Source organism: Helicoverpa armigera, chromosome 17 (genome assembly GCF_030705265.1).
Source record: "Helicoverpa armigera isolate CAAS_96S chromosome 17, ASM3070526v1, whole genome shotgun sequence".
NCBI classification, from domain to species: domain Eukaryota; kingdom Metazoa; phylum Arthropoda; class Insecta; order Lepidoptera; family Noctuidae; genus Helicoverpa; species Helicoverpa armigera.
Genome location: NC_087136.1, coordinates 4,057,006 through 4,084,849, shown reverse-complemented (window position 1 = coordinate 4,084,849; position 27,844 = coordinate 4,057,006). Strand labels below are relative to the sequence as shown.

Below are 27,844 nucleotides of genomic sequence, written 5' to 3'. Positions count from 1 at the left end.
GATATGTGTCTGTTTACAACTTGAACCGTAAAACATAAAAATACTAAAGATGGGGTCTCAGCTTCGGGATCCCTCAGTGCCCCAATCGTAAACGTACGACACGATTGAGTCATTGTAAACGATCCCCCTGCCAGTCTTGCGTGGAAAGGACGTGAAATGGCTGTGGTTGAAAGTATGTCTTACACGTACTGTTTTGTCGAATAAGATCCTTCGTACACAAGGCTGAACAAACCTTCGATACTTGTCGATTTTGTGTGATCTCTCTCTAGTCGTCGATAAGCGTATTACAAAACAAATTACTGGCGGCTCGTGTCTGTTTACGGATCTAAGAATTTACGATAAACAGTTGCTTATGGTCAAAAATCATCGGTCCAGCCAAGTAGTATGAAGGGCTTGGGCTCAATCGGTTCCAGAAGGAAATAAGAGTGTGTGAAGGGAAGCCTGTGTGCCTTCTTGTATGTATGGTTTTGTGGTTTTTAAATAACCGGGGTCAATAAGTTTTGCCTTATTTTGTTACTTGTGTATTTGTATCATAAAATTTTGGCTTACCTATGTAACGTCTTTACTTTGAGCAATGTGAATCTACGCGAATATCTTTTTCACATTAATTGGAGTATGTTGAGGAGGACCTCCAGTTGTCAATTTATGTGGTTTTTGAAGTAGGCTCCAAAATAGGGTAAATACGCCAAATGTCGGCCTCCCCCCAAACTTCGGCCGTCTGTACATTTTCAGCTTGCATTCATTCAAAAGGTAATTAAGTGTCAGTTTTGCTCCTCCAATTGCAACCTTGGTTTATACTCTATACGTACAAATCGTTACTATCCGATTCTGTCACTTACTCTTCTCATACGATGCGTCAGTAGCGATTGCGCCGCTGAAACATCAAATTCACATGCAAAGTAGCTTACTCGAAGTGAATACTCACATTTTGGGGATTGATATTAGAACGATAAAACATTTATTTATTTTTGTTTTAAGCTTGATTATCACTAAAGGGTTATTTTTACTATATTTTAAGATTGTTTTTTCAGCGTTTTGCGTATATTTTTCAAGGAAAAATAGGAGGCCGCCATTAGGACAACAGTTTAGACTTAAAACCGGATTCTCGGCCGTGGCCGACTTAAAGTAAATGCAGTCTATTTTATAAATTACTATTGTACTAATTCCGTTGGCTTAAAAGAAAATTTGCAAAGCTTATAGGCAAATCGATCTATTTTACGTTTAATAGCCAAATAACGGCCGGGGTGATATTAGTCGAATCTCGAGAAATAAGGTACAAGAAATAGGGGCCGACATTAAAGATCGGAAATAATCGTAATGTCGACCAGCTTCGAACTCGAGCGCCACTATACAGGCTGATGAAAAAACACTTATATTTTTTCATTTTCTCAAAATGAAATTATTTATTTATTATAATTTATTACATTGAGTTAGACAAGACAAAGAAGTTAAGTTTAAATGTAGGAGTTGACAGTATTGTAGGCATGTTTATGGTAGCTTTATGGTTTGGGACTTGCTATCTATTGAATTGTTCTTTTTGCTTAAAAATATAAATGGTTGGTCGTGAATACGACTTTTTTTGTTTAGGGGAAACGAAAAAATATTTTACTATTAAACAAATACAATTACAAATGTATATTTAGTATTATATTAGAATTCTGCCAAAATAAATCATGTTAATAATATTTATCACTGCCTTAATTTAAAACACCCTATAGCCGGCCGACATTTGGAAAAAACGCGACCGAGCTTGGGCCGTGAATGGCCGACTTTAGGGTTTTTCTGTTCTCGACGCATCTAAGCCTTATTACTTCTTTCTTTTCGTAGAAATATCAATCTTATGCCTATAAACATGAAATAGATTAATCAAACTATCTAAAACCGCATCAGAAACTATCTTTCGTTGGAAACTGACGGTGCTATAGCGAACCGCAGTCAGAAAATCGCTAAAGGGGCCGACATTTGGCGTATTTACCTTAATTTCATGTGGGAGTACTTTTGCTTCTATAGTCATAATCGCGTGATGTACTTTAATACTGCTTTTTATTATTGTAAGTTCCTATATAAATGCGGGCAAATGTAACATCATTAATTGTAATTTCTATTATGAGGGTTAAATATTATAATTACTGGTAATTACCATTACTCACAACTTTATCAGATAGCCATATTTTATCGCGTTGTATTGGTTGAAAACTTAAAACCCTCGACTTCTTATTCATTCAACAGGCAATTCAATTGCTTCCTGAAAACGAGCCGTACTCGTCCTTAAATGTATAAAATTAAAACAATAAGTGCGTCTATTATTTGAATATTATCAAAGAAAGACAAAATACCTACCAGAATAGAATAACAAATACTGAAGACAGCAATAAATATAAATGCTATTTATTTATTCAAACAAAATAAAATAATGCTGATGTGCCTAAAGCATGTGCGCCGATTCTAATATGTATTGACAGATAAGTTTCAGTGATAAGACAAAAAATAATTTCCTTCAGAACGACTGACAATCGAGTTTTTATCGAGATCCTATAATCGACTTTACTATCTCAAAGATGACTCGTATATTTTAAACCTATCTTGTAATATTTATTATTATTTGAATTAAGTAAATTATTGGTCCAAGGATCCTTTTCGAATGTTAAAAGTTGTGTCAATACGAGATAACATTGTGTCTTTAAATAATTTAAGTCAATGGCTGCCGATACATTGTTGGATTGTTCATACAAATTAATATCGCGCTCTGATATTGTTTACTGTATACGAATTCGGGTGCCTTTTGATTGGAATATGATTTATCACGTTCTGTTGTCTGTATAATATCCTGTTGGCACATCTACATACGGCTTACTCAGAATTTAAGACCTTTGAAAGACTATAAACTAGTTAATATCTATTTGAAGAGAATCAAGATCTGTAACCAATATCATTCGATCATAATGCAAAAATAGGAGAAACTTTCTTCTATATTTCACAATATGTCCCAAATGTCCTGTTTCTTCATGATATAAAGCTGTGTGTACACTATTGCAGCGCAACCGGTGCGGTGGGCGGGCGTGGCGTGGGCGGCAGCAGCGCGATGCATACGTCGAGGCATTCTGTCACCTCGTCTTCGGGCGTTCTTATGGTGGGGCCTAACTTCCGCGTCGGCAAGAAGATCGGCTGCGGTAACTTCGGCGAACTTAGGCTCGGTAAGTGATCCCGATCATTATTTGTCATCTTGGCAGGTTTGGAGAACTAACCAGCCCTGAACGACTATTGAACTCTCACAGTGACAGTTTAGAGGCGATATATGGATGTCTTGCCAGGGATAATGTCTTTATCATCAGTTCTGTTGACAACAGCTGTCCGCATCAATGCGCGTCATCTCTAGAAATCGAATCTCGATTGCCAATATGGTTTTCTATGAAACCCTTAATACTAACAAAGGAATTCCCTATTTTGACTATGCATGAGAAAAAGATTCCAGGGAATATTGCCCTTTTTGGGATCGTTTGAATGAAAATCTTGAATAGTAGTAATATTTATGCAGACAATTTCTAATCTCGTAGCAAAAGGGTTTTTGTGTTAGTCGGTCAGTGAATAACCCTTCAGGTAGATCGGTATCTAAGGGTTTCGCCCAAATTGGCACGTGTCTATCACCAGATTCGAATAACAACCTATTTTTACTCCAAAATATAAAAACAAGAACTCCCAACATGTTTGTAATCAACGAACTTTGAAGCGATGAGTCATAAGTGATTGGTTTTCTACTCCTTCGAAATTGCGTTTAGTGATGACGCATAGGATGAGAGTTTGGACCACAAAAAAGACGGTAGAACTTATCCTGTTAGTAATAAGTAGGCTTATTCAAGTTGAGACGTCATGCCTCTTCATTATCCTTCTCATATTAACATTGACTACATAGCTAATGTACTTAAGTCCCTCAATGACATGTTCATAACAACGCGTCTTGCCGACCTTGCACGCTTACTGAAATATGTAAAGCTATTAATAGTACTGTTTTAGGCACACCCTATGTTCCAATTCTAACTAAGAGACCAAGTAATGTCCCTGTCAGTATTCTAAATTGGCATAATGAAAACAAATACATTCCTTTATCCGGTGCAATCGTTTTAGCAATACGTAATAGTCTCTTTCCGAAAACTTGTGTAGATTTATGTGGAAGTTAAACATCTGGGTTTTACAGCCGGCACATTTTGCTTTACAGTTTTTACGTATTTATCATTTCATCATGCGTAAAGATGTGATATTTATTATGGCCAGCCCTGTCTGTAACTCGCTGTTTATTATCGAACTGATTGCTTTGGGACGACGGATATTAGATTTTCGCAAGGGAAACAAAATATTGTAATTGTAAGCTTCACGTAACATTATGAATGTAATGTCATTGGTAGTGGAAACAAATCTTGCACGATATCGGCAACAATACTTATTTAGTAAGGTCAACTTATCATTGTCATGAAGATCTTGAACTGATAGGAAACAGAGTGAATCGAATGTAAATGTCCCTATTGTAACATTGCGCTGAGGGAAAATGGGTCACTATGCTGTCTGTATTCGAAAGGCTAGCAAGCTTTCCATCACAGCATACACATAAATATTATTGCTGCACGTTGCTTTATGCGATACGAAACATTTTGATGGTGCCTGGAGATCCGCTATCTTTGGGAGGAGAAAGCGAAACTAATGTTTGTAAAGTGAAATAAGAATATTACTTACAAAAATATTTTGCGATATCTTGGAAACTAAAGCATTAAACGCGCGATGTTTCATACTTCGAGCCTATTTAATCCGGTAACTTGCTTTAAGTTTCGAGGATCATTTACTTTGTGGTTTCCGCAGCTTAGTAGATGATGAATAAAGTGAAATCTACGCCTACATTGTGAAATGAAAATGATTTTGTATAATATTGTATCTCGAACAACCTTTATAAACTGTAATATTCACCCAGCAGGTAGAAACAAGAGACGTAACAAAGGACCTCTGGTAATAATGGAAGACTTATGACTCATTCTTTCGCTGTCAGTATTCGGAAACGCTCTTTCAAATGAGCCTTAGCCACCATTCACACGTGCCCAACAATATGATCACTTTACAACGGACACGAAATCTTTTAAAAGTACTTAGGTGGAATATTTACTTTTTTAATGTCACGGGTTAGCAACGTGTGAGCCTTATTCACTAGGCAATAAGGTTTCATATGGGCATGTCGTCTGGGAGATTATATGGCTGCGTGCGGATGAGAATTGGATTCAACCTCGCGTCACTGAAAATAACATTATTGCGGACACGTGCGTGAGGTGATTAAGCCGATACATACATTATTTACTTTCCGAACTGTGTTTTAAAAATTTACCACTCATGGTAGAATTAATCAAGCTAAAAATCCCACGAATAAAAAGTAACTTGCTACTCCTACTTAGTTTCCTGTGTGGGTTATAATTGTTTCCTCCATTTAACATTTTACCGTAACGATTGTAATCTAAAGAGCAATTAGAATTAATAGCATCTTGTTAGGCTATTAGTGCTTATATCGCATTTGTAATCATTACTTATTGAATCGATTGTTATACACACTTTGTTATCTCAGGTTTTCCAGAAGATTTCGAAACCACGTATTCATAGTCTTGCCTTTATGAAAAGTTGCCTCATCATAATCATCATTCGTAAATTAATTTTAACCATTTTTTTTCCTTTTTATCGAATTACTGTTAGTGTTCGGCGTTTTTAGCCTCGAGCATTACCAAAAACGTGGTGACCTCTTTTCCTTACCCTCCCATTGTAATTTCTGTTACTACCTGATTTTCGACTTATTTTACTGTGAAGAGTATTTTTGTTCCATTTATTTTGGCCGCCTGATAAGATATTGATTATTAAGATCTAATTCTATGTAGATACGACAGTATGATCAATGATAACGCCGATAAAACAAATCTGTGACGTGCACAATTACTTTGAAATGCTTAAGAGTCTGCGGCGTGTTGAAAACACACTGTATAGCCACTGTTAAATCTTTCATTTTATTTTTAAAAGTTTACAAAAGGAGACCACGCGTAACTGTGTCAGGAAAATATTACTTCGAAGTAAAGACAGCAAAGGTTCTTTGAACTCTTATAAACCTACCTGTATTAATTTTATACATGTTGCTAAAGTCTTTATAGGATATTCTTGTCGCACTCACGTCTTCTTGTAGACCCTTTAGTGACTAACTTGAGCTGGACCAAAGTTACGTAGACCTGGGATTTGGGACACTAAAGTTACCCCTGGGGCGTACGTTTCGTCCACATTTTATCCGCGGCATTTTATAGGTCAACCATCCATCTAGTCGTTAGCTGCCAAAACTTTTTCTACTGTACTAAGCTGAAATTTTCTCTTGCAGGAAAAAATCTCTACAACAATGAACATGTAGCGATTAAGATGGAGCCTATGAAGTCAAAGGCTCCACAATTGCATCTAGAATACCGATTTTACAAGTTATTAGGCACGCATGGTGAGTTTTACTCTAATTGTAGTTTTTAATTATTACCAATAGGCCACAGACTTGCATAACTAATGGAAAATGTCAGCCCATCAACATGTAAAAATAATGGATTGCGAATATTAATACCAAATAATTAGCATCAAATTGCAGGTCTAAATTTTAGACCCATAATAATATCGGTGAACATGCCTCGCATCGATACATCAAAATGTTATTAATCTGTAACTAATGTATCTAAGTCAATTAATTGCGGGATACTCTAATTAGCTGTCGGCACCAAAAGTAGGCTATATTTTCCCACACATAATCATTGGTTGAGCTAAAAAGTAGTTAGAGAATAATCCAGCTGACGATAAAATTTACTCAGAGGGCGTACCAAAAGTGTACTACTTGGGAACATGTGGCGGCCGCTACAACGCTATGGTCATGGAGTTGTTAGGGCCCTCGCTCGAGGACCTGTTCGTACATTGCGGCAGGAGGTTCCGACTCAAGACGGTCCTTATGATCGCTATGCAGCTCGTAAGTGCCGACCAATTCTCCGGTAGATAGGTGATTGTCTCTTTGACACAACACCGTAACCGATATCGCAAATCTTATCGAAACATTCGTGACGTCCGAGGGTTCGCACGCTGTGGCCATGGTCGTTGTTGAGGCCGCCAAAATGTGTTTTTTTTTTCGTTATGTTAATTTATAAGGCTGAACACGTAGCAATGCTCTCGCGTGTCCTGTCGTGTATGATGATGTAATGGTAATTTGTAAATATCGGCTACAGTGTTGTGTCGTACAGGTGCGTGCGAGAGCAATGCTCGTGTGTTGAAATGTGTAAGTATTAAAGTGTGTTCGGTCTGTCTCCCCTTCCTACCCCTAATTCCCATGGCTCCTATAGCGCCGTCGACAGCGGAGGGCATACCGGAGGTGTATTACTTCGGCCCTTGCGGTAAATACAACGCACTCGTGATGGAACTATTGGGGCCTTCGCTGGAGGATCTGTTCGATCTGTGCGGCCGTCGATTCTCTCTAAAGACTGTATTAATGATCGCTATGCAGTTGGTGAGTATAAATAATGTACACCCGTTTTCTTGCCAATAATTTGGATTACTCTAATATCTATTGAAATGTTATAATCTCAAAACCATTACAAATGCATTTCAAATCAATTTCTATAAGTCATTGAACTTAAATAACAGCACTGACTTGCAAGAGTGTTCAAGAAATATGATTGTAGAGAGCGCTTTAGCTGGCAGACTATTGTGACGTAACTGATGCAATGCGACGAACAAACGCTTGCATTGATAAGCAAATCACTACTCGACGAATTAAAGCTTAAGGTTTACATTTAATTGCCAATATCATAGGCAATTTGAGTAGCGTCCCGAGCCGAACGTATTTAATGAAAAACGAGCTCTGCAAATAGTCCTGGAACACGATCCCAGGGGTAACTAAAGATTGAAAAAGTAGGACGAGTTGATTCATATCGGTGAAATATATTGCTTGGAGGGAAAATTTACTACGGTATAATTGGCCCGCAAAAATGCGAGTCACTTGATTAAATCTAGATTTAATATGACCCGGAATTCTGCTGTGTGCAAAATTCGCAAGAAACTCCCATAAAGTTCTGAAAATAAATCAGCTGTTCATATTCCAGTTATTGTTACGTTAGCACACAATTGACATATTGACTTTCATCGATACTAAACTGATTTGATGCATCAATATTAACTTATGTAACGATATGCCCTTCAATGACATGATCTGTGGCGCCGTCAATTGATAGTGACAAGTGTAGGCATAAACTAATTCCGTGTCATGTCTGTTTCAGTTACATCGTATCGAGTATGTCCATACGAGACACTTAATATACCGAGATGTAAAGCCGGAAAATTTTTTAATAGGTAGAACTGCAACTAAACGGGAAAAAATCATTCACATCATTGGTAAGTTGGTTAATTGCACGTTTTATTTTTTCTTTTAATATGAGGTCTAGCCCCACTGCAAAATCAGTCTTTTAAAAAATTAATGAGGTGACCAAAATTCAGCAGTGGACATCCTATGGCTGAGATGATGATTATACTGCCTATCCGACCTAAGAGATCTTTTGGCGTAAAAGTTGATACTAACTATTAATGTTTTTCTAAACATTTATCGTTACTTTGTAGCGTTGTTTCTATATTTAGAGAAATGCGTCACTTTATATACTTAGGTATGTGTAAAAACAGGTCAAACCTAGTACTTAAGCAAAGAGGGGTAGTAAATACCTCGAACGTTGAAAGACTTTATTAGTCATTAATATAAAAGCGCCGGAAAGAGGTCATTGACTCACTCCTAAAGTAAATATTTACCGTAATAACAGCTGTAGGTATCATTATGCAGCTGTGTCAAATATTTACCTCATTATCTTGTATGCTTCCGAACTTAGAATAATGTCAAATATCCGCTTAAGTTTCATTGAGTATCTTTGGCAGTCGTTATGGGTAGTCTGAATCCAGTAAGATTGACAACCAGTCCAGGTCCATCTGCATCCGATTAGACTAGAAGCCAACGCTGACATAATTGGGAAAAGGCTAGGCTTCAAAATATTTTTTGCATTCAAAATTGAATGTTAAAAAATATATTTAGCATTATCTTCAGATGATATTTCAATTTGATATTTTTTTCTGTCGCTACGTAAAAGTGACAGTGTTAACTCGGCGTAAAGTCTTCAATTAAAATCAGAGTGTTTTTCGTTTGTCGACAAACGCTTGAAAGTAGTAGATTGTCGTAGTCGTTACGTATTAGGATTAAAGTCTTTAATTAATGATATTACCAGGTTTAGAAATGCTTAACATACGTACACTATGCGTAACTAACACATTGGTGAAATAGCAACTGTTCGATATTTGTCATAATTTTGTTTCGTGTAATTATACGCTTAATCGATTATTCAAATTACGATGTCATGATTATCGGATTGAGTCATGAGTATTTAAAAATGAAAGTTTGCGTACAACGGCCGTTTGTTAACTGGCCCGTTTAATTGCATCGATTTCCTTGTTATTCGACAATTTTACTCGAGATATTGAAAAAGTAAGATCGAAATAGTCTTTACGAGTAATAAAATATGCGCAATGGACCATTGTTCGATATAAATTTACTGTTATATGCAACATTTTTCGTTACATAGATCATTATTATCAATGGTTGGATGTAGATTGCCATGTCTTTTATTGCAGTTTTTCAGTTGTTTTTTATTTCAATTCTAATATGGAAAGTTCAATCTTTTTAATGTGTGTAATTTCACTAATAGCTGTCTGAAACTTGCATTATGTAGTTGTTATTTGAAATACGACAAACTAGCAGTTCTTGGAACGACATTTATATGCTATTCAACTAATCGGTATAGGGAACAGAACGATTGTCACGTTTAATAAGTAACATATTAAGTCATGCTATTGAATATCTTACTAAATGTGAAAGTTTGTTATTTTTGTGTTTTGCTATTTATGCGTCAATCAACACTAAACTGCTGAATAGATGTCAATAACATTTGACACAGTCATGAATTTACATGAAATCGTTCCTTTAGACTTTAGATAGAATGCGTGTGAATCTGAGTAGCCTTAACAAACTTACAATAGTAGGTAAACATTAAGCCAAATGCTACAATACTACATGACTAATGAATCCTCTCAAGATACGTAGACAAAAGGTGACTCTTGACCAGATTATTACGAAAAGTACTGGATTTAGCTTGTTCATACTAACGAAGGCCGTGCGACTATTGAGCGTAAGGTCCTGGGGTTTTTCCCAATGGTAATTAATAATGATGACCTATTGATATGTTTGAGTAACTCAGATTACAGGCAGGAATGTAAAGTATTTAATTCTAACAATATCGATGAGAATGTAACCCTATCATGGTAGATTATAGATAATATCCTCAGGTGATATCCTAACCGGTCGTAGAAAGACCAAATGCTTGATGTATTACAAATACATTAACAAAAGTGGAAGAACTCGTAACTAAGTCTAATAATGAAAACTTTGACCTCAAACCCGAAGTAAACCAGAATTTTATTAGCAACAAAAATAATGGGCGACGGTAAAACCCACGCTGGTGTTAATACAGAAGTCATGGCAATTATTATGTCCAGTGTCAACGAGAATCATTTGTGTAATGAACCATTACTCTGGACGTACGTTTGGCGAAGTGATAAAGTCTACTACACGTCACGATTAGGTAACAAGATATATAACAATAGTGAAGTAATACAATCTTCGTACGAGGTCTGCGGTTTACTACTCGTGTTCATAGGTTTTTTCTTATATTGCTCGGAATGAAACGTGAATCAGGAGGAAACTTCGTGTTTATTTAGAGAAACGGTTATTGCTAGGATTTGACGGTTTACGTTACTAGCGGTCGATTTGGTCGTATAAAAATGTAGATGGATGTTTTTTTTGGTTATGGTCAAGGAAAATATTTGGCCTTTGAGAAGCGGCGCCTATTTTTCGTCCTTAAAAATTATCTTATCGCAATTTAAATATTTATGAATTGATTTTTAGAAGTATGTCGGTGCTGTATAAGTGAGAAACGTGTGATTTGATTACAAATCTCACAATGGCCAGTCATCGATCGTACCGCTTACTGATGTATTGAATATGTATTCTTAAACTGATAAAATGAACGTCATGACGAGGTCAATGAATTTAGCGGTCTTTGCAGTAGTGGCAATTATTTATAGCCTCCTTTTTGTAAGCCGTTCAAGTTTTAGTACTGTCTGCCGCAAAACTCGGTTACAATAGGAAATGCTATTGAAAGAAAAAAAAAGTTAACAGATGCTGCTTTTAAATACAGAAGCTCTAGACTACCAATTACAATAATGCAAAAAGAAAGAAACAAAATATTAAATATTCGTTTCTTTATTTAGTTTTTATGTCGTTGACCGTTCCCCAGCTTTTATATCCAAATTAATACTATGAATATTTATATTAATCGTTGTGTTGTTGTTTTACAGATTTTGGTTTGGCCAAAGAATATATAGACTTAGAGACAAACAAACATATTCCATATCGGGAACACAAGTCACTCACTGGGACTGCAAGATACATGTCAATAAACACACATTTAGGAAAAGGTAATATATCAAATACTTTATACAAGACAATAGGATCTGTGACCCTTATAACCTTGCAAAGTTTAACGACATTAAAAATATGAAACATCGTATAGTACATTGAAATAGTTCGTGGAATGCTCTAATTTGTATTCAACATGCAACTTCATACAATAATTCATACTAAAACTAACATGTCTGTTTGTGTGTTTCAGAACAATCTAGACGCGACGACCTAGAGGCGCTTGGGCATATGTTTATGTATTTTTTACGTGGTTCCTTACCTTGGCAGGGTTTAAAAGCTGATACACTTAAAGAGCGATACCAAAAAATTGGTGACACCAAACGAGCGACGCCTATAGAGGTATGTATACCATATTATCTTTACTTATATGTAATATTAGTTTTATAAATGGACTAAATAGGTAAAATTGTAAGCATGTTAATAATTTTATTCATTAATGCGAATTCTGTCACTAATATTCCCGTTGAATTTGTGGTGAGGAGTGATTTCCTTGCAACTTTAACCCTATCAATACATACAAAGTGTCTTAGTTGCCTTGAGAAAATTGGGCGTTAATACCCACCCCTAGTTTGAAGTTCTTCTTGACCTTTCATGACACAAAGATTTGTTCTCTGTACTTATTAGGACTTCTGGCTGTAAGTTTTTAGTTTTAAGTAAGTATAGCGTCTTTTCTGTAGAAAACGTAATAATGTTCTGAACTAGTTTTCTAGGATAGTTAACGTCGTTCTATTGTCTTCAAGTTAAATTCAGAAAATAATCATAGCAACTGACAAATTGACGTAGTTATTGGTGTTTAATCGATATTGACGTCAGACGGTGACATGAATCATTGCCATAGTATGAATATCTTAACATAGATAATCGATTCTGTTCTGTATCGAAAATACTTAATCTTTTAACGGATAATTGCTTTAACACCGTCGTAAAAACTGGGTGTCGTGGATTTTTTATTAGGCAGCCTTATATTTAAGGAAAAGTCCTCACGGTATTTCAGCTTTTAGTACTAGTTAAACTACATTTTCTAGTTTTTATTACCGGTTTCAAACGTCGTGTAATTATTATTACAAGATACTGTGATCCAGATTTCATTGTTAGAAAAGCTGGTTTTATTCTTCTTGTTGAGTTACGTTTCTCACTCGAACCAATGGTCCTTGAAAGATCATCTTCGAATAACAACTACATATTGATATTGATCCTTCTTCATACACGTGCTGTGTGACAAATTCATTCATACCAGCTAAATGTTTGAGCTAAGGGAACAAAATGCAAACAAGCATGACAGACAATAAAAATAGGCACGGAATTTGTCTCTCCCGTGCCAATAACGAGACAAGACAGAAATTTTACATACATAATGATACATTAGTGACTGATGACGCTATCGGCCGCTATCAATGGCGGGACTTATCGCCCTATCGACATGATCACTACAGATAAAGTCAATTACATTTCGATTGACCTACACAGAACCAAAACTCGACGGTAGCTGAAACGCCAATACCTGAGTTATTGATGCGAATTAATTTATTTACGTACATTGTTATTGCATTGAGGTCAAGACTAGGTTTTTAGGGCGCGTCCTTGCTTGTTCTAAGAAATTCTGAGATAGTTTTGATCTAGTTTATTAGGGTCCACTACGGTCTCTTCAATAGTGAGGTGCAGTATGGGCACTTGTTCAGTGACCCTTTAATAATAATTGTCCTATGTTTTTTTTGTTTGCGTACTTCTTACTACGTCCTCTTTTGATTCCAATGTGAGTCATTATCAGTATAGACTTATAATACATATCTTGATCAATCGTAGTGATTTATATACCTTTCTACATTCTTTGTATCAGAAAAAGGCTGTTGATAGACTAATGATTCATATGAAAATATGACGCACTACTTTGTCAGTTCGCTTACCTTTCATTTGGGTCTAAGTTAAAATAAAACACAGTGTTGTTTGCTATCGTTTGTTATTCATCAGAAGCTAGAATGACTTATCTTAATACAATGCAGGACTTCCTACGGTATATATTTTATCGCGCAGTATAATAGATTAAAACAATAAAAATACATACTTATTGAGTCTACATAAAAATTACGACATTCTAAGACTGATATAAAATTATCAGTGAATAAGTGTTTTCCTATGTTGAAATATTTTCTTCATTGTTCTTCAATGAGAACTGCTTTCTGAAGGACGTTGGTGTTCGATTGGTTCTAAGTTGATGGAGCCGCTAATATTCATGGCTGTTGTAATGTAAAATCGATTTTTGTACTACCTTTATCTTGATATAAAGAATTTCGATACTCGTTTCTTAAGTCCCTACTTGTGTTCTTAGAATATACCTAAGCAAATACTATGTTACGCTCTGTGAGTGGTTGAATAGTGTACACGGTTCTCTATCGTTTTATCTAAGTACGATGTAATCTGGTCTCAATTACTTTCAAGGCTTAAGTTTGCCCGTGGTAAAAGTAAAAAAGCCTTAATATTGATCTTTCTGCAATCTGCTCAAATCTGTCTGTAGGGAAATATTTTCTTTTCAGTTGATGTCTCTGAGATATTTTTTGCAGAAAAGCTTTCATCTTTGACTCTCACTGACTGCGTTGCATCTTTCACATTTTCATCTCCACTTCCATGCTTGTTAGGTGTGACCTGGCTATTTAAATAGTTCCAAGAAAATCGTCATCCTTATTTATTAGAACATTAAACTAATGATGTCCATTTTAATCGTTCCCAGGTGCTATGCGAAGGCCACCCCGAAGAGTTAGCGACGTACCTACGCTACGTTCGCCGGCTCGACTTCTTCGAGACGCCCGACTATGACCAGCTGCGGCGGATGTTCCGCGATCTGTTCGAACGCCGCGGGTACGTCGACGACGGCGAATTCGACTGGACCGGCAAGACCATGGTAAACAACTCCGTAGCATGATCCTATTGTGTTTTGTGCCTTTTTATGTCTTGGGCGTAGCTAGCGGCGGCGGTTGCTAACTTAACACCAGGGGAGGGTAGGTAATACGCATTGGGAGGCTTTAACGAGTTAGCAACCTAAGTCTAGACTAGGGAAACTCTAGACGGTTCTCCTGCCTAGATTTAGTTTTACAAGCATATTGGGTTACGCCCTTTTCGTTCACTTAAAGGCAAAGTCCGTGACTCTTGAACGTCACTTCAACGGCGTCCTTGATAATACCGATACGTTAAGTATTTGCATTCTTGCCGATAAGTGGACGCGCTCCTTGACAATCATACACGCGATTCTCGGTATCTACAGTTATAATTAAATCTTTGCGATTTTATTGTTGTAACCCGAAATAAAAACAGTCTTGTCAATCTGAATGATTTTTGACACCGTCGAATTAAGTATGGCTACACCATGTTTGTACATGGCCTTCCAAACTGTAGGTATAGTAACTATGTCTAGATTTAAAATTTATCCTATTATTTTATTTAAATGTATCCCGAGTTATTCTCTTCATAAATCTGTTTCAGTCGTCATTCTGCAATCCCATGTGAATTTTCTTATTTGGGTCTTCCTACCCCTAATGCTAACCAAAGTAATATTAATTTTCTAACAATAGCTTTCATTACTATCACACCTTTATCGCACGTTTCTATATCACGTTTTTAAATTAAATTCGTCAATCATAATCTACAGATGAAAATGTTATCTACCTGTCGGGGCGTATCGACCCAAATCTCATTCAATTGTTATCGTTTTTTGAACACAGTCTAAATTAATAATCTGTAGTGACATTCTGTTTTAAAATTATCCTCGTTTTGGAAAAGAGGTCCGTTATAAAAGGCTGGGCTGTTTTTATTTGTGTTAAAATCTTCGACCCTTAACTATTTATTGAGCACTCAAGTTTTGGATGTAAGAAAATTGACCTTTAGAAGTTTTTTTCATTTACCTTTTTTTCTATTTCCTTGTCAGCCCGTAAACGAAGTAGACGTACGAAGTATGTAATTTGGATACGGCACACTAATCGTCTTAATCTACGACCAAGATTTTCTCCGAAGTTATGATTTCAACGCGATATGTAGATAAACGATTAGTACTCTATGGTCAGGAGCCAAGTATCGCGTGTATGAGATCTTTTATATTTGTTTTATATTTATCGCTTAAATAACGATTCTGTCTTATTATGAACTGGCTAATCCGAGCTTGTAATGATATCCAAATTTCAATTAAGTCTTATGCTTACTTGAGAACGGATATTTTGAATCGTAGACAAACTCCTGGCTTTATATTTAGAATTTTACTATTGTCATATTTCTTCAAGTGTTCACGATGACTTTAGAAACTTCGTTAATACTAATCTTGGCCTTGCATCGGTATTCGGTTTTACGAGCCATTGTTTGTGTACGTTTTAAAATAGCCAAAACACGGTGCATTTAACCTAACGGCTTCCCAAATGAACGCTCTCCTAGTTACGAAATTAGTGTGACATTATGTGTTTCTTAAACTAAGTCGTTTCGCAGAATGCTTTACGTGGATTGACTCCCCTCTTTCATTTTGAGTGACATAAACTAGAGATGTAAAATAATTATTTTTATAAATGCACACAAACACACAAATTGCTTGATCCAAACATATTGTTAATATTTTTGAGTAATATATTTAGATCTCTAGTTTATTGCCTAGTTTTGATTTAATTATTGGTTTCATATGACACGGGCTTTGAGTGGCATGAAAGTGGATCTGACCTATCGTGTCCTTAATTAACTTTACAAAAATGATATTTCTCAGTTATAATTTCATTATATCGATAGGTCATGATACAATGGTGATACCCTGCTATGCTACCCCGCACAAATGTTTTGTACTTTTTACTGGCTTTGAATGTTTTCTACTCACATGGCTTTATCTTCCTGCAAAAGTTGACATTCACTTCGTTTCATAAGCTTCGGCAAGCCAAAAGCGCATGCGCCAATTTCGATATACATATTGACTGCCAAAGGAAGTGTGATGTAAATATGACAATCATGGTTCCGCATGTCAACTTTTGCACATTTTTCTATTGATCTCTGATAATTGTTAGTTCACTAAGTTTTGATTGTATGCTTCCCCATTGTCTGCCAAATTAACCTCACATCTGTTTTTTCATACCTTGCCTAGTCTGCAACAAACTGCATTATATTTTTTCACAATATTGTTCTTTGGACATTAATTTTTGTTAATACTTTTTTTTTTCTTTTCGATCGCACCATAATGGATGATGGTCTAATTAATGAATTAAAATAATTGTTTGAATTATATTTCCTTAGATAACATCGCTAATGGTAGAAGTTGCATAATTTATTATATTTGTTTAATAAAATAAAAATTTTATGCCCCTATCAGTGTGTTTTTGTGTAGCGATTGTTGATTATTATTTTCGTAATTTTTCTTTATAAAAGCATGGTTCAGGTCATTCGCAATCAACTTTTTATTTTGTCATGTTAGTGTAGTCAAAAGTGAAGAACTTCTTATTTTTATCTCTTTACACTCTTACATGTTGTAAAAATCTCTGTACACGAACATTGTTGTAACTTTTATCTAAAGTCGACAGCCATACCGCGAGCATTCGAAACAGTTTGTGTTTGTAACTATTCACCTTACAGAAAAGACGAAGTCCAGTAGACGGATTTAGGATAGCATAGCTTTTATTCTATTTTCGAGTGCTCTTGGTAATTTTCTTGTAACACACTGACAGCAGATACTTCTTAGGTAAAAAAGTTCTATATCAGGACCTGCTCCTTGGGAAGTCGATTAAAATAAAAGAGAAGTTCTTCACATTACCATGGTTTGTGGCCATCATTAACGTTGGTGTTGCATGCATGCTTACCGCTTTTGTTCGTTGCTGGCGGACAGCCTTCGAACATTCACGTGATGCGTATCTTGCGCAACGCACCGCCCTCCAATGTCATTAGGAATAAGTCTGACAAGGTTAGTGAAGGCATACTATTATTATTTAAGGGTGATACACTTGGGATTTATTTTTTCGTCTGCACAAAGTATAGCTTATGGCTTTTGGTCGGTCAGCAAAATTGTAGGCGCTGACTACTGTCTAAATATTGCACATTGCATGAACGTGTGACTTTTAGAATGATTAGAGATGTGTTTTGGAATGTTTTTGGTGTTTTTCACTCATGTAACACTGCTTATAAGTGCTTTTTGTATTGTGGAACTGTCTTTTATAAATATGTTTTGTTTATTCTTACACACAATTGTATACTGTCTACCAAATTATACATACTTATACTTGGTATCTTAAAGTAACTAGTGTACTTTGATGGGATGTGTCCGTTATCCTAGACAAAAATATATTGCCATTCGTAAGTGGTAATTGTATTATAATTGTATATTTAAATTTTTTACTATGCTAGTGGTATTTTCACCGTGTTGTCGGTATAATTTCAGTCTACTCCTGTGGGTTCGATCCAGACTGGGCACGAGATTGTTGTGTCACCCAATCGGGACAGCCATCAGCCCTTTCACAAGGTAAAATATACATAATTTTGAATTTTATATATTTGTTACAGAAAACTAATTGCGTATTTGAGAGCTGACCTTTTTAAAGCACATAGTATTTTAAGTTCTTAAATCCCTGTTGACAATTCGTGGTACGCAATTAGTTAAAAGTATGAACAAGAATGTAATTTATATATCTGATTGTTATTGTTATATAATGAAGGAAAATTGTTATATGTTTTACTAAACAAAGGATACAAGCACTGCTCCCATAAAGTAATGAAAATGTTAAGGCTAACTATGACCTGAGTTGATCAAATAAAGGAGGGAATTAAGGGGTATTTGCAAACATTATTTTCATAAAAGGAGTATCTTGTTAGTCCTGCATAGAATTTTAGGACATAACCACCTGACCTTCTTTGAGGCCTATTTTAAAACTAAAAAATAAATCATTTTTGGAGTAATTATGGCCTGAACTGATACAGCTTTTTTGTCAATGCAGGATGATTTGTGTGATTATATGATTGGTTTGGTTGAGGACGATGAGGCAGCGCTTATATCCGGAGAGGTTTGGTCCGCTTTCAACCGTTTTACCTTCCCTTGACGCTCGCCTCGAAACTCCATCAAATGTCCTGGATTTTGTCAATTACCCAAACAATGTGTTACTGTTTAGTGCTCTCAGTTTTGATGATTGTGACCCTGTGTTGTGTGTCTATTTATTGTATTATTTTTACGTCTTTGTTTTTTAAATCAGTCCACTGCTTTTGCTGTCATAATTTGGCCAGGGGACTGATTCCCTGAATCATTAAAATCTGGATCATTTTGCCATGTTCATAGCATGTGAATATCACGCTGGGAATATGCATGAAAAAAATAAGGTTAGTGTTTAAGGGGGCAGATTTATTGTTTATTCAAACTACCTATGTACTCTATAAAATTACGTGTTGGAAAAGATGTAAAAATGAAACAATTCTTACTCGTTATTTGCGACTCCGGCATATCATTCGCAATTATGCTTGACACTCCCCGGTTTTTCATCGCTAGTTTTATTTTAACGGAAATTATTGTGTTTTGTGAATTCGTGTGGGTTTTTGTGGATGCTACCACTACAAATGGTTTTTATGGCAACTGTAAGCGTTGTGTCTGTCTCTTATCCCTTACAGAAGATCTTCTATAAATGGAAATGTTATGATGCCTACATTTTAATATTATATAACCGGTAATGCCAATTTCGATACTTCTGAGTGAGATATTAATAACTGTAACAAAAATGTTACTTGGTTAATACTTCTAATTCAGGCCGTGAATTTGTTTGATTTTTGTTTAACAGACATATGTAGCGAATGAAATGCAGTCTGAAGACTAAAAAACTATATAAACGAGTTGACTAAAAACAGAAGTATCGACACTGGATTTTGGAACTTTGATTATTTTTAGAATTAGAATTAGAAAAGAGTTAATATAATTCTTTACAAAAAAGTAATACATCCATTGCTTTTATAGAAGTCTCCTGAAGTCCACTTGTTTTGTGTGTATCGAAAGAAATATCAGTTTGTTTGTTTGTGAATCCCAAAGTTGTGCTAAAGCCGACTGATAGTTGATGTGCAATGCAGGATAGTGATTAATAAATATTTAGGAATTGTAGGTATCCGTTAAGCCTTCTCAATAAATTCGTGTACTTCACACGACTTTCCTGTAAAGTAGTCTAAATTATATACGATATTAATTCATTTGTCATATTTGTTATGGCCAAAAAGCCTTATGACAAACATTCAAACAATAAAAATATGTAAAAGTACAGGTATTTTTCCATCCTATTTCTCTAAACTTATTTGCTATGGCAACTTCAGATGGCAGCGTTGGCGAAGACGAAGGATTTCGGCACGGGTGGCACTGCGAACACAGGCGGCAACTGGCCGCACAGTGGGAAGGCAACTCCTCTCAACACTGGCCATCTCACGCCCGCTGATCGCCATGGATCTGTGCAGGTTAGATATGTTTAAAAAGTATACTTACATTTGAAAATGGAAAGAATAGATATTCAAAATTTGAAGTTGAGGAAACAATTGATTTTATGTGCGTTGAAGTGAAGACAGGTGGGAATAGTGAACATTGTAGAATATTAATATCTTTGGACCACAAGAAGTAAAGATTAAGATTGGTGGTTCATTAAAATGGAATGATGGTATTAGATTCAATAAATAAATCTTATTATCTAACTGATATTTAAACATAAAACTGCAGAAGACATAAAAGTTGATTTTATAGCTTACGTGTTGAGAAACTTTCAATTTCGTTTACTGTATGTATGTATTAATTGAAGATGTCCATTTTAGGCGATTATAAATGTTCTACAATAAATTTAATTGCACATTTTATATAAGTTACTCTAATAAAAAGTGTTCCTACCGTATTTAGCCACCACTATAGTCAGATACCTGTAGATTTACAACACAACACACTTGCATGTCTTTACTTGTATTTAATTTATTTTTGCATTATTATTATTTTATACGTGAATTGTGAATGTATATTGGTGTATTTATTTTTTAGCTATTGAAGAATAAACATTTTCGTTATGTGAAATTTCCCGGATCGGTATCCACGGTCAGTTTTGAATTTATTGCGGCAATCCTTGTGTGACTGTCTGCATGTCGCTTATAATGTGCTACCAGTGAGGCCTATGCTACTACAGTTAAATATTTTCCGCTACTATTGCCTTTAATATTACTAAAATAATAATAAGCCCGGGATATGGGAAAGGTCAAAGATACAGTGAGATAAATTATGTTTTTGCTTGTATTTTTGAGCTTTCTTCGTTTTTCTTTCATTCATTGAGTAAAAGCAAATAATTATGCATATTAACTAAAAAGAAAACGCAAAATATTTAATTTGATGTAGTTTGGCCGAACTGTAAAAGCTTAAAACCGAGCACTGCCAATATTCATTCATGAAGTATTGTACACAACTGAGCTTATTAGTTAGGACGCTAATGTTTCTTTGTTTTATGTTAAACTGCACGCATTTATTTGCAACAGTAATTTACGTTTTACACCAACGTTTTGTTGCTTTATCTGTAAATATTCAGTCCCCTGGATAAACTCAGTTTCACTGGCCATAAATAAAATATTATATTCCTAATTCAATTTTTATTATTTATCATTATCTTAGGGGACTGTTCAGCAGTACTAAATAATTGAAGATCGATGTTTTTTGTGTTAGATTTTGAATTTGGAACTCACCAACAAACAAAACTGTACTTAGTACATCACACATCCCATTTTAGTTAACGGACAAGGGCTAAGTGTATGTAGATAGGAAAGAGCTCAATGTTGTAAAAAAGGTGTCAGAGATTCGGTTATGTAAATCACAGGATACGGAAATAGTACCTATTAACCTTATTTTAACGATAACCATGTCCTGTGGTTTATGTGTTCCAAATACTAGAAGAATACTAGAAATATTCGTTCGTAACAAACTATTTTTAAGTATTTTGTATTAAAAACGTATCATAATAGAATTTATTCTGGCTACATTGAAGAAAAAGTTGAAGAAGACTAAAAGATAAAGTTGTAGTTTTAAAGACACTATTCAGTTTTAACCATAAGATTCGTATTAAGTTACAGATTAATCCCCTGAGTCAATATTGATTAATATCGAAATACCTACAACAATTTTCATATCCCAAATTCGAACACAAATCTCCAATAATAAGGTTCGAATCACCCAGTTTTCTAAAAGACCAATATGACATATCAACTAGTAATATCTCAATCAAATTCAAACCTTAATATTTTCACAACAGAGTTACAATTACCACTCTCTCAAATGTTCCATTATTAAATCGTCCAAGTGCCAATCAAATTCAAACCCTATAACTCTAATAATAAAGTCCAAATTCCCATCCTCTCAAATGTCCCCTTACAAATCGCCCAGGTGGTGAGTTCAACGAACGGCGAGCTAGGCGCAGACGACCCGACGGCCGGCCACAGCAACACGCCGATCACTCAGCCGCACCACGAAGTCGACGTGGTAGACGACACCAAGTCAGTGTTCCAACTGTATGCATTCCTTTTTTAATTTTTTACCTTTTTTATTTATTTTTAAGGCTTTCGTTTTAAGTTCGATGTTTGAATTTTGAATTTGAGCTTGGTGGGTGTCAAATCATAAACATGGATGTTTGGTGTAGTCTGTTCGGGAATTGGTGTTGTCTTTGATTCCTTGCATACCTGTAAATAGTATCAAATTCAGATGAGGTCTTGTAAAAAGTTTGCTATTATAAAGGGTCTGTGTGTACGATACTTATTTAACGAACAGACTATATGCACTCATATCCACCATTATCAATAATGCCCTTTCATACACGTCATCAAAATCGGCTTAAACGCTGAAAAAGAAAATGTTTAAATTAGTCCACTAAAGGGCATCACTTTCAAAGATTGATTATCAGCTTCAGAAGCCAGGTTCGATTCCTGGTTTGGAGGAAAGCTATGTCACTGTATACTGTTTAAAAACTGCTAGTCAGATTTTAATAAATCGTTGAAAAACTGGCCGAAAAATGTCGCCTATTGTTGTACTTTGGTTCGATTCCTTGGTCAATGAAAAATTTGTACCTTGGTAAAGATTTCGCAGTAACTGGAAAATCGATCTATGAAACACTCATTCTAATATCATTCATCACATTTTACTTTATTGCCCACTGTTTCACATCCTATTTTTTGTCCTCACTTTTGATGTTGTGACTCAGTGTACATAATTTAAATACATTATACATAATAAATCACAAGTCACTCAATAAACACTTTCGCTGCAAAAATTACCAGTACCATAGAGTTACAATATTATTGTATTTTGTCATTTTGTAAACTAAGGCCGGCAATACACGGACCGCTTTGAAGCAGTCAGGGGCGACAGATTCATGCTGTCGAGCTTGAAACTGTCGGTCATGATTGCTTCATGCGGACCGTGTATTGCCGGCCTAAGAGTAAAATACGTTGAGCAAGTTTGCTTTTCAAGTTAAAACAGTTCACCGTTGCAGCGATCGTGACCCCCATATCAGGTTGTACCAGACAGACTCTGTAAATCGTCATGCAGGCAATCTGTGTATTCCAGATGCTGTTGTTTCTTCAAGCGCAAAAAGAAGAAGTGCGCGGCGCGGGCCGGCAAGTGACGCGGCTCGTGACGTCACGCGCCCAGTTGCTCCGCCCGTACTTACAGCGACGCTCTCACACCCGCATTCATCTCACGACCGATTACATTGATGCCATGCAACTGACGTTCGATTACAAAACCTCTATACGCTTACTCAGAATGCCTAAATACAGCCAGCGTACGCTAGGCGTATTTGTTTAACGCGGTAAGTAACGCTAGATTAAGATAAGTTACTCAGCGGAAATTCTCTGTAATAAAGGCCACAGCCTGTGTTGAGATTCGTGTTATTGAAGGTCCAAGTTATAGTGACGATGCAATAGAGCGATTTAATAATCTAGACATTTTTGGTGATTGACATATTTTTGTTATATAGTGTAATTGTTAACAGAAGTCTAAGGCAATAAAAAGAGAGATAGTTGATGCGTTGTTATTAGTTGTAAAAGTTAATATATGATTGCATCGCACTATAATTTTGACGAAATATATTGAGCAACTGGGTTTAAATGTATGAAAACATATTGCCGATTTATTTTAACAATCATTTATGCTACCCCGATCCTCGATTTATCAGAATTTTTATTCAATATAATTTTAGATTTTGTAATTTTGAGTAATCCATAATGCTAACTCATTATACGAAGCTATCATAAGTTTTAGTTTCATTTTGACCTTCCGCGTAACAAAGGTGCATAAAAATGAATTGAGTGGTTGGCAATCATATTATATTTCAGAATATACTACTATACAAAACGTTATACCCGTATGTACCAGTTATATACCTTTATTACGTTAATTGTTAATATATAGAGAACACTTCCATTGCGATACTCGGATGCATTGAATAACAAACATTACAATTTTCTGTTGTCACTACTATTGACATTGTATAAGAGATAGTACTCGTCAACAGAGTTGCTACACGCGGTCATAGGACATTACTAGGAAATGTTAGGTTACGTTAGTCACTCTGAAACTTAGATAAATCGCATTCACTCAGAATGTCCTCTGTGCAGGCTATAGAGTTGGGGCGTTCTGTTGAGCTGTCGCTGAACTTTCATGTTGTATTCGTTTGTAGTTTCCAACCGAGACTACCGAGCGCCTTTCCGACAGGTTGTCAAACTGATGTCAATTGAATAGTTGTTGCTTCTGGGCAATACCGCGGATCATCTAATTACCACTGCAATAACATTAGGCTCCAAGTTGATACAGTTGAACGGGCGTTTAATATTAGCAATAAATAAGTTTGAATTATAAGCCATGTGCGGTTGGCAGAATGTTTATTTTTGTGTTCCCGTCCGTAGTGAATTACGTTAATTTCACCAAAACTTGTAAATTGTATGTAGTCTCTGTGGAGACGTGAGATTTATTTTACCTCATCGACATCACTCGCATTATATTCACGGCCACGCTCGCATCGACGATGTCCATTCCAGCACATAGTTCGAACAAATCCACAGATTTGTACATTAGGTCGTTCGCTCATAATTCATCAACACCCGTAGTGTAACAAATACTTACCGAGTAGTTGTATATCGCTTTGTTCCGTTATTACTGAAGCAGTCAAATATTATTTTTGTACGTTTGCGTTCATCACTATTGTGGTTGTCTTGATACATGAGTAGTGGATAAACAGCAGATATTGTGACTTTATAATAAGTTTGTGTGTTGATGAGTTTCGTGTTTCGTCCGCTGTGGGTTGAATGTTGCACACTCTCGCCGCGGTCCGGTTGTGATTATTTGACTTGTCATCGATAGTGTGTATTGATGAAGTATCCGCGTTACTGTTCGCAGTGGTACGTGCAAGGAACCGGTTGCTAGTGTTTACTCGTTCTTCGATACAATAATTTCTTCCTAGTTTTAATTTATCTGTCGCCACGGCTTGCAGTGGCACCTCGTCCGTGCGAAGGCCTGAGTGGGGTTCATTCAACCTGCCGCTTGTATGAGTACTTTAGATTATAACTTTATTTAGTCATTGTTTACCTAAGTTCGATTTGTATGGAAACGAATATAATAATATTTAAATTGGCTCCGTTCCTATAGTGACGCCACATAATTTCCTATCTTTATTTATATCTATTATTATAGTTTTTTAAGAGATAACCAGAAATTTATTAAAATAAGAGATACAATGTAAGTAACGATTTACTTTTTCAATACATGCTTTTGTGACAAACATGACCATATTGACGATTGGTTAATTCGATAAATGTTATTATTAAGTGTGCAATAATTTATATAGAAAATCAATACAATAGTGTTAAAACGTAATTTGTTTCAATCGGTGTACCCCATCGAGTCCCGAGTGAACTGGCTTCTATATTCCTACAAGACTGAATGAAACATTTCACCTTGTGTACAAAACACGTGGCTCTGGGCTCATGTCAATTTGTATTATTGCGATTCACATTTGTTTGTTAGTCTAACGATGGAAGTATATCATTTTTGATTAGGACTAATTGATACTTATATTGAATAGTCAGTGAGTGGTGACGACGCTGTAGCCGCGGTCGGCCGCGAGACAGTCATTCCAAAGTATTGGTCAGTTCGGTGCAGTGAGGTATGTTAGTCATTTGTTGTAGTGCATACGTGTAGCGGCGGCCGAGGCTGCAGCCCGCGATACTTCACTGGGCAGACATTATGTTAGGAGTCGAGTGCGACGAGACTGAGGTCATGGTAGCGCGGCCTGACCGCCGACTGCCTGCGACATGCCACTTGTTACATATATACGATGTCTCCGAAACGAGATCATGTGGCCACACGACTAGGGCGGTCGCTAAGATGATGGTGTAAAAATTGTACAGCTTTAAAAAAAAACATTTGTATATTTTTGCTTGGACTGGAAGCAGCAAGGTTTCGACAAGCGTGATTTGCATAGGAGTAAGATATTTGTAGATGTCACTGTGAGCAGCGCAGCGCCGTGACGGTATACCGAATTGTTTTCATGTAATCGTATGCTCTGATATATACTACTATAGGTACATAGTTTATACCAAAACGTAAGTCGCGACGTTGCGCTGGCAGCACTGGTACGTCGTAAGGTATTTTGAATTAGTCACGGATATGTAGTCATCACAAAATTGTATCCAATGCATTAGAAGTTATTCATTTGGCTAAGTACGTTTGAAGTGTTTTATAACATAAAAAAAATAAATAAACATCTTGTTGTGTCGTTTTCATATTTTTTAGAAAAGTATAGTTATGCGAATATTGTCGATATGTAAAAGGAATTTTTTAAATCAATTCTTTAAATAATGGTTTTTGATAAATTATTGTAAACAAATTGAAGTATTCTTCTCGTTAAATGGATCGTTAATACTTATCGTACAACCATTGCAGTATAATCGAGTGTAATAAACCTAAGTCTTAATACATGATTAATACCATAATTGTACCTAATTGTTACTTTCTATTTGCTAGATAGAATAATCAAATTAGATTGGGTATTAAAATCGAAGTGAAATTGTGTGATCTGCAGGGGTGAACGAACGAGTTCTTCGTGTGTGTAAAGTGAATGTTATAACAAAGTAAATTGTTAAATAAAGTGAGTTAGGTCGGACGAGTGGCCAGCGTGAGTCGGATGCCGCGTATCATGTCGGGAGCATTGTAAATTATCACTATTGTATGGTACGCCGAGGTCATCTGTGAACTGTCGCTGATTGCTTCAACATTCACTACTACTATCGTGACTAAAATGTATTCGAAAATAATAAATAACTACGTTGTAATGCACATTTATTTTTATTTTATTGCATACTTCGACTTAAATTTCTGCTATGTATAAAATAAACATAACATGATTATTTATTATGAAGGCTGCACCAAAACGTAGAGATGCGAGTCGCGACCGTGCTGCGCTCGCATCGCCCTTCAGCTCGCGTCGATAATCACTTGTGTAGTTAATTTAATTTTAAAATTCGCTTACTAAGTAAGTCATGTTCAGTCGGCTTGTGGACGCACGAGGAAGATATATGAATTGTAGTTATTAACTTTTATGTATTATACATGCTTTTCCAACAGAATTGAATGTAAAAGTAAGTATAAAAGAATAAAAATCATATTCATAGAAACAATTCTGTGTTTATTTTTCTGTAAGATGGTAAATATGGGATATGTATTCAGTTATGTCACAAACCTTGTTCGAAATTACGAAAATATTTGTTAATTCATAATTAAATAAAGCTTATTATAAGATATTCGTTTTATTTTATTTTTGTTTACCATTTTTACCATAAATGAAGGAGATCTTATGTTGTCATACCTACTAACTCTGCTTATGGCGTCGAAGAAATTACTTTCAATAAGTGTTCAAACTCAATAGTTGACTGTATGGAATTCCGTACGATTCAAAAGTATATTCCCTAGTTGTTGCAACAGCGAGGGCACACCAAGTTAACGTGCCTTTCGAATACAGAGTAATTTGCCATGGCAAGGTGGTCACCCATCCATGGACTGACCGCGCCAACAATGATTGATCGAATCCGTGGCTGTTACTTAATCACGAGCTCCCCAGATTGCTAGCAATTACCTAGGGGACCGAGAACTGGCTAGTATAAAACTAAAAGTATTCGTCAACGAATTAAGAATAGGTACTCAATTGATTTACAGACGTCTCGGTCACTACAATGACACCAGCCTTTGATTCCAACCTTTCCATC

The 27,844-nt window shown here is 35.8% G+C and overlaps 1 protein-coding gene across 10 annotated transcripts in view; it reads left to right on the top strand.

Moving 5' to 3' along the window:
• Gish (gilgamesh) overlaps positions 1-27,382 on the top strand; it is a 33,423-nt gene extending 6,041 nt beyond the window's left edge. For 5 of the 10 annotated variants that reach the window (XM_064038731.1, XM_064038732.1, XM_064038735.1 and 2 more), the window contains exons 3-14: positions 3,037-3,194; positions 6,386-6,496; positions 7,374-7,537; positions 8,307-8,421; positions 11,479-11,598; positions 11,793-11,941; positions 14,328-14,498; positions 17,988-18,068; positions 18,541-18,606; positions 19,889-20,026; positions 21,975-22,099; positions 23,133-27,382. In XM_064038731.1, coding sequence (XP_063894801.1) covers positions 3,037-3,194; positions 6,386-6,496; positions 7,374-7,537; positions 8,307-8,421; positions 11,479-11,598; positions 11,793-11,941; positions 14,328-14,498; positions 17,988-18,068; positions 18,541-18,606; positions 19,889-20,026; positions 21,975-22,099; positions 23,133-23,208 — 1,474 coding nt within the window. In that variant the 3' untranslated portion in view covers positions 23,209-27,382. The remainder of the gene's footprint in view (positions 1-3,036; positions 3,195-6,385; positions 6,497-7,373; positions 7,538-8,306; positions 8,422-11,478; positions 11,599-11,792; positions 11,942-14,327; positions 14,499-17,987; positions 18,069-18,540; positions 18,607-19,888; positions 20,027-21,974; positions 22,100-23,132) is intronic. The other 5 variants (XM_064038738.1, XM_064038736.1, XM_064038737.1 and 2 more) reach the window with 5 other exon arrangements.
• The last annotated feature ends 462 nt before the right edge of the window (positions 27,383-27,844 follow it).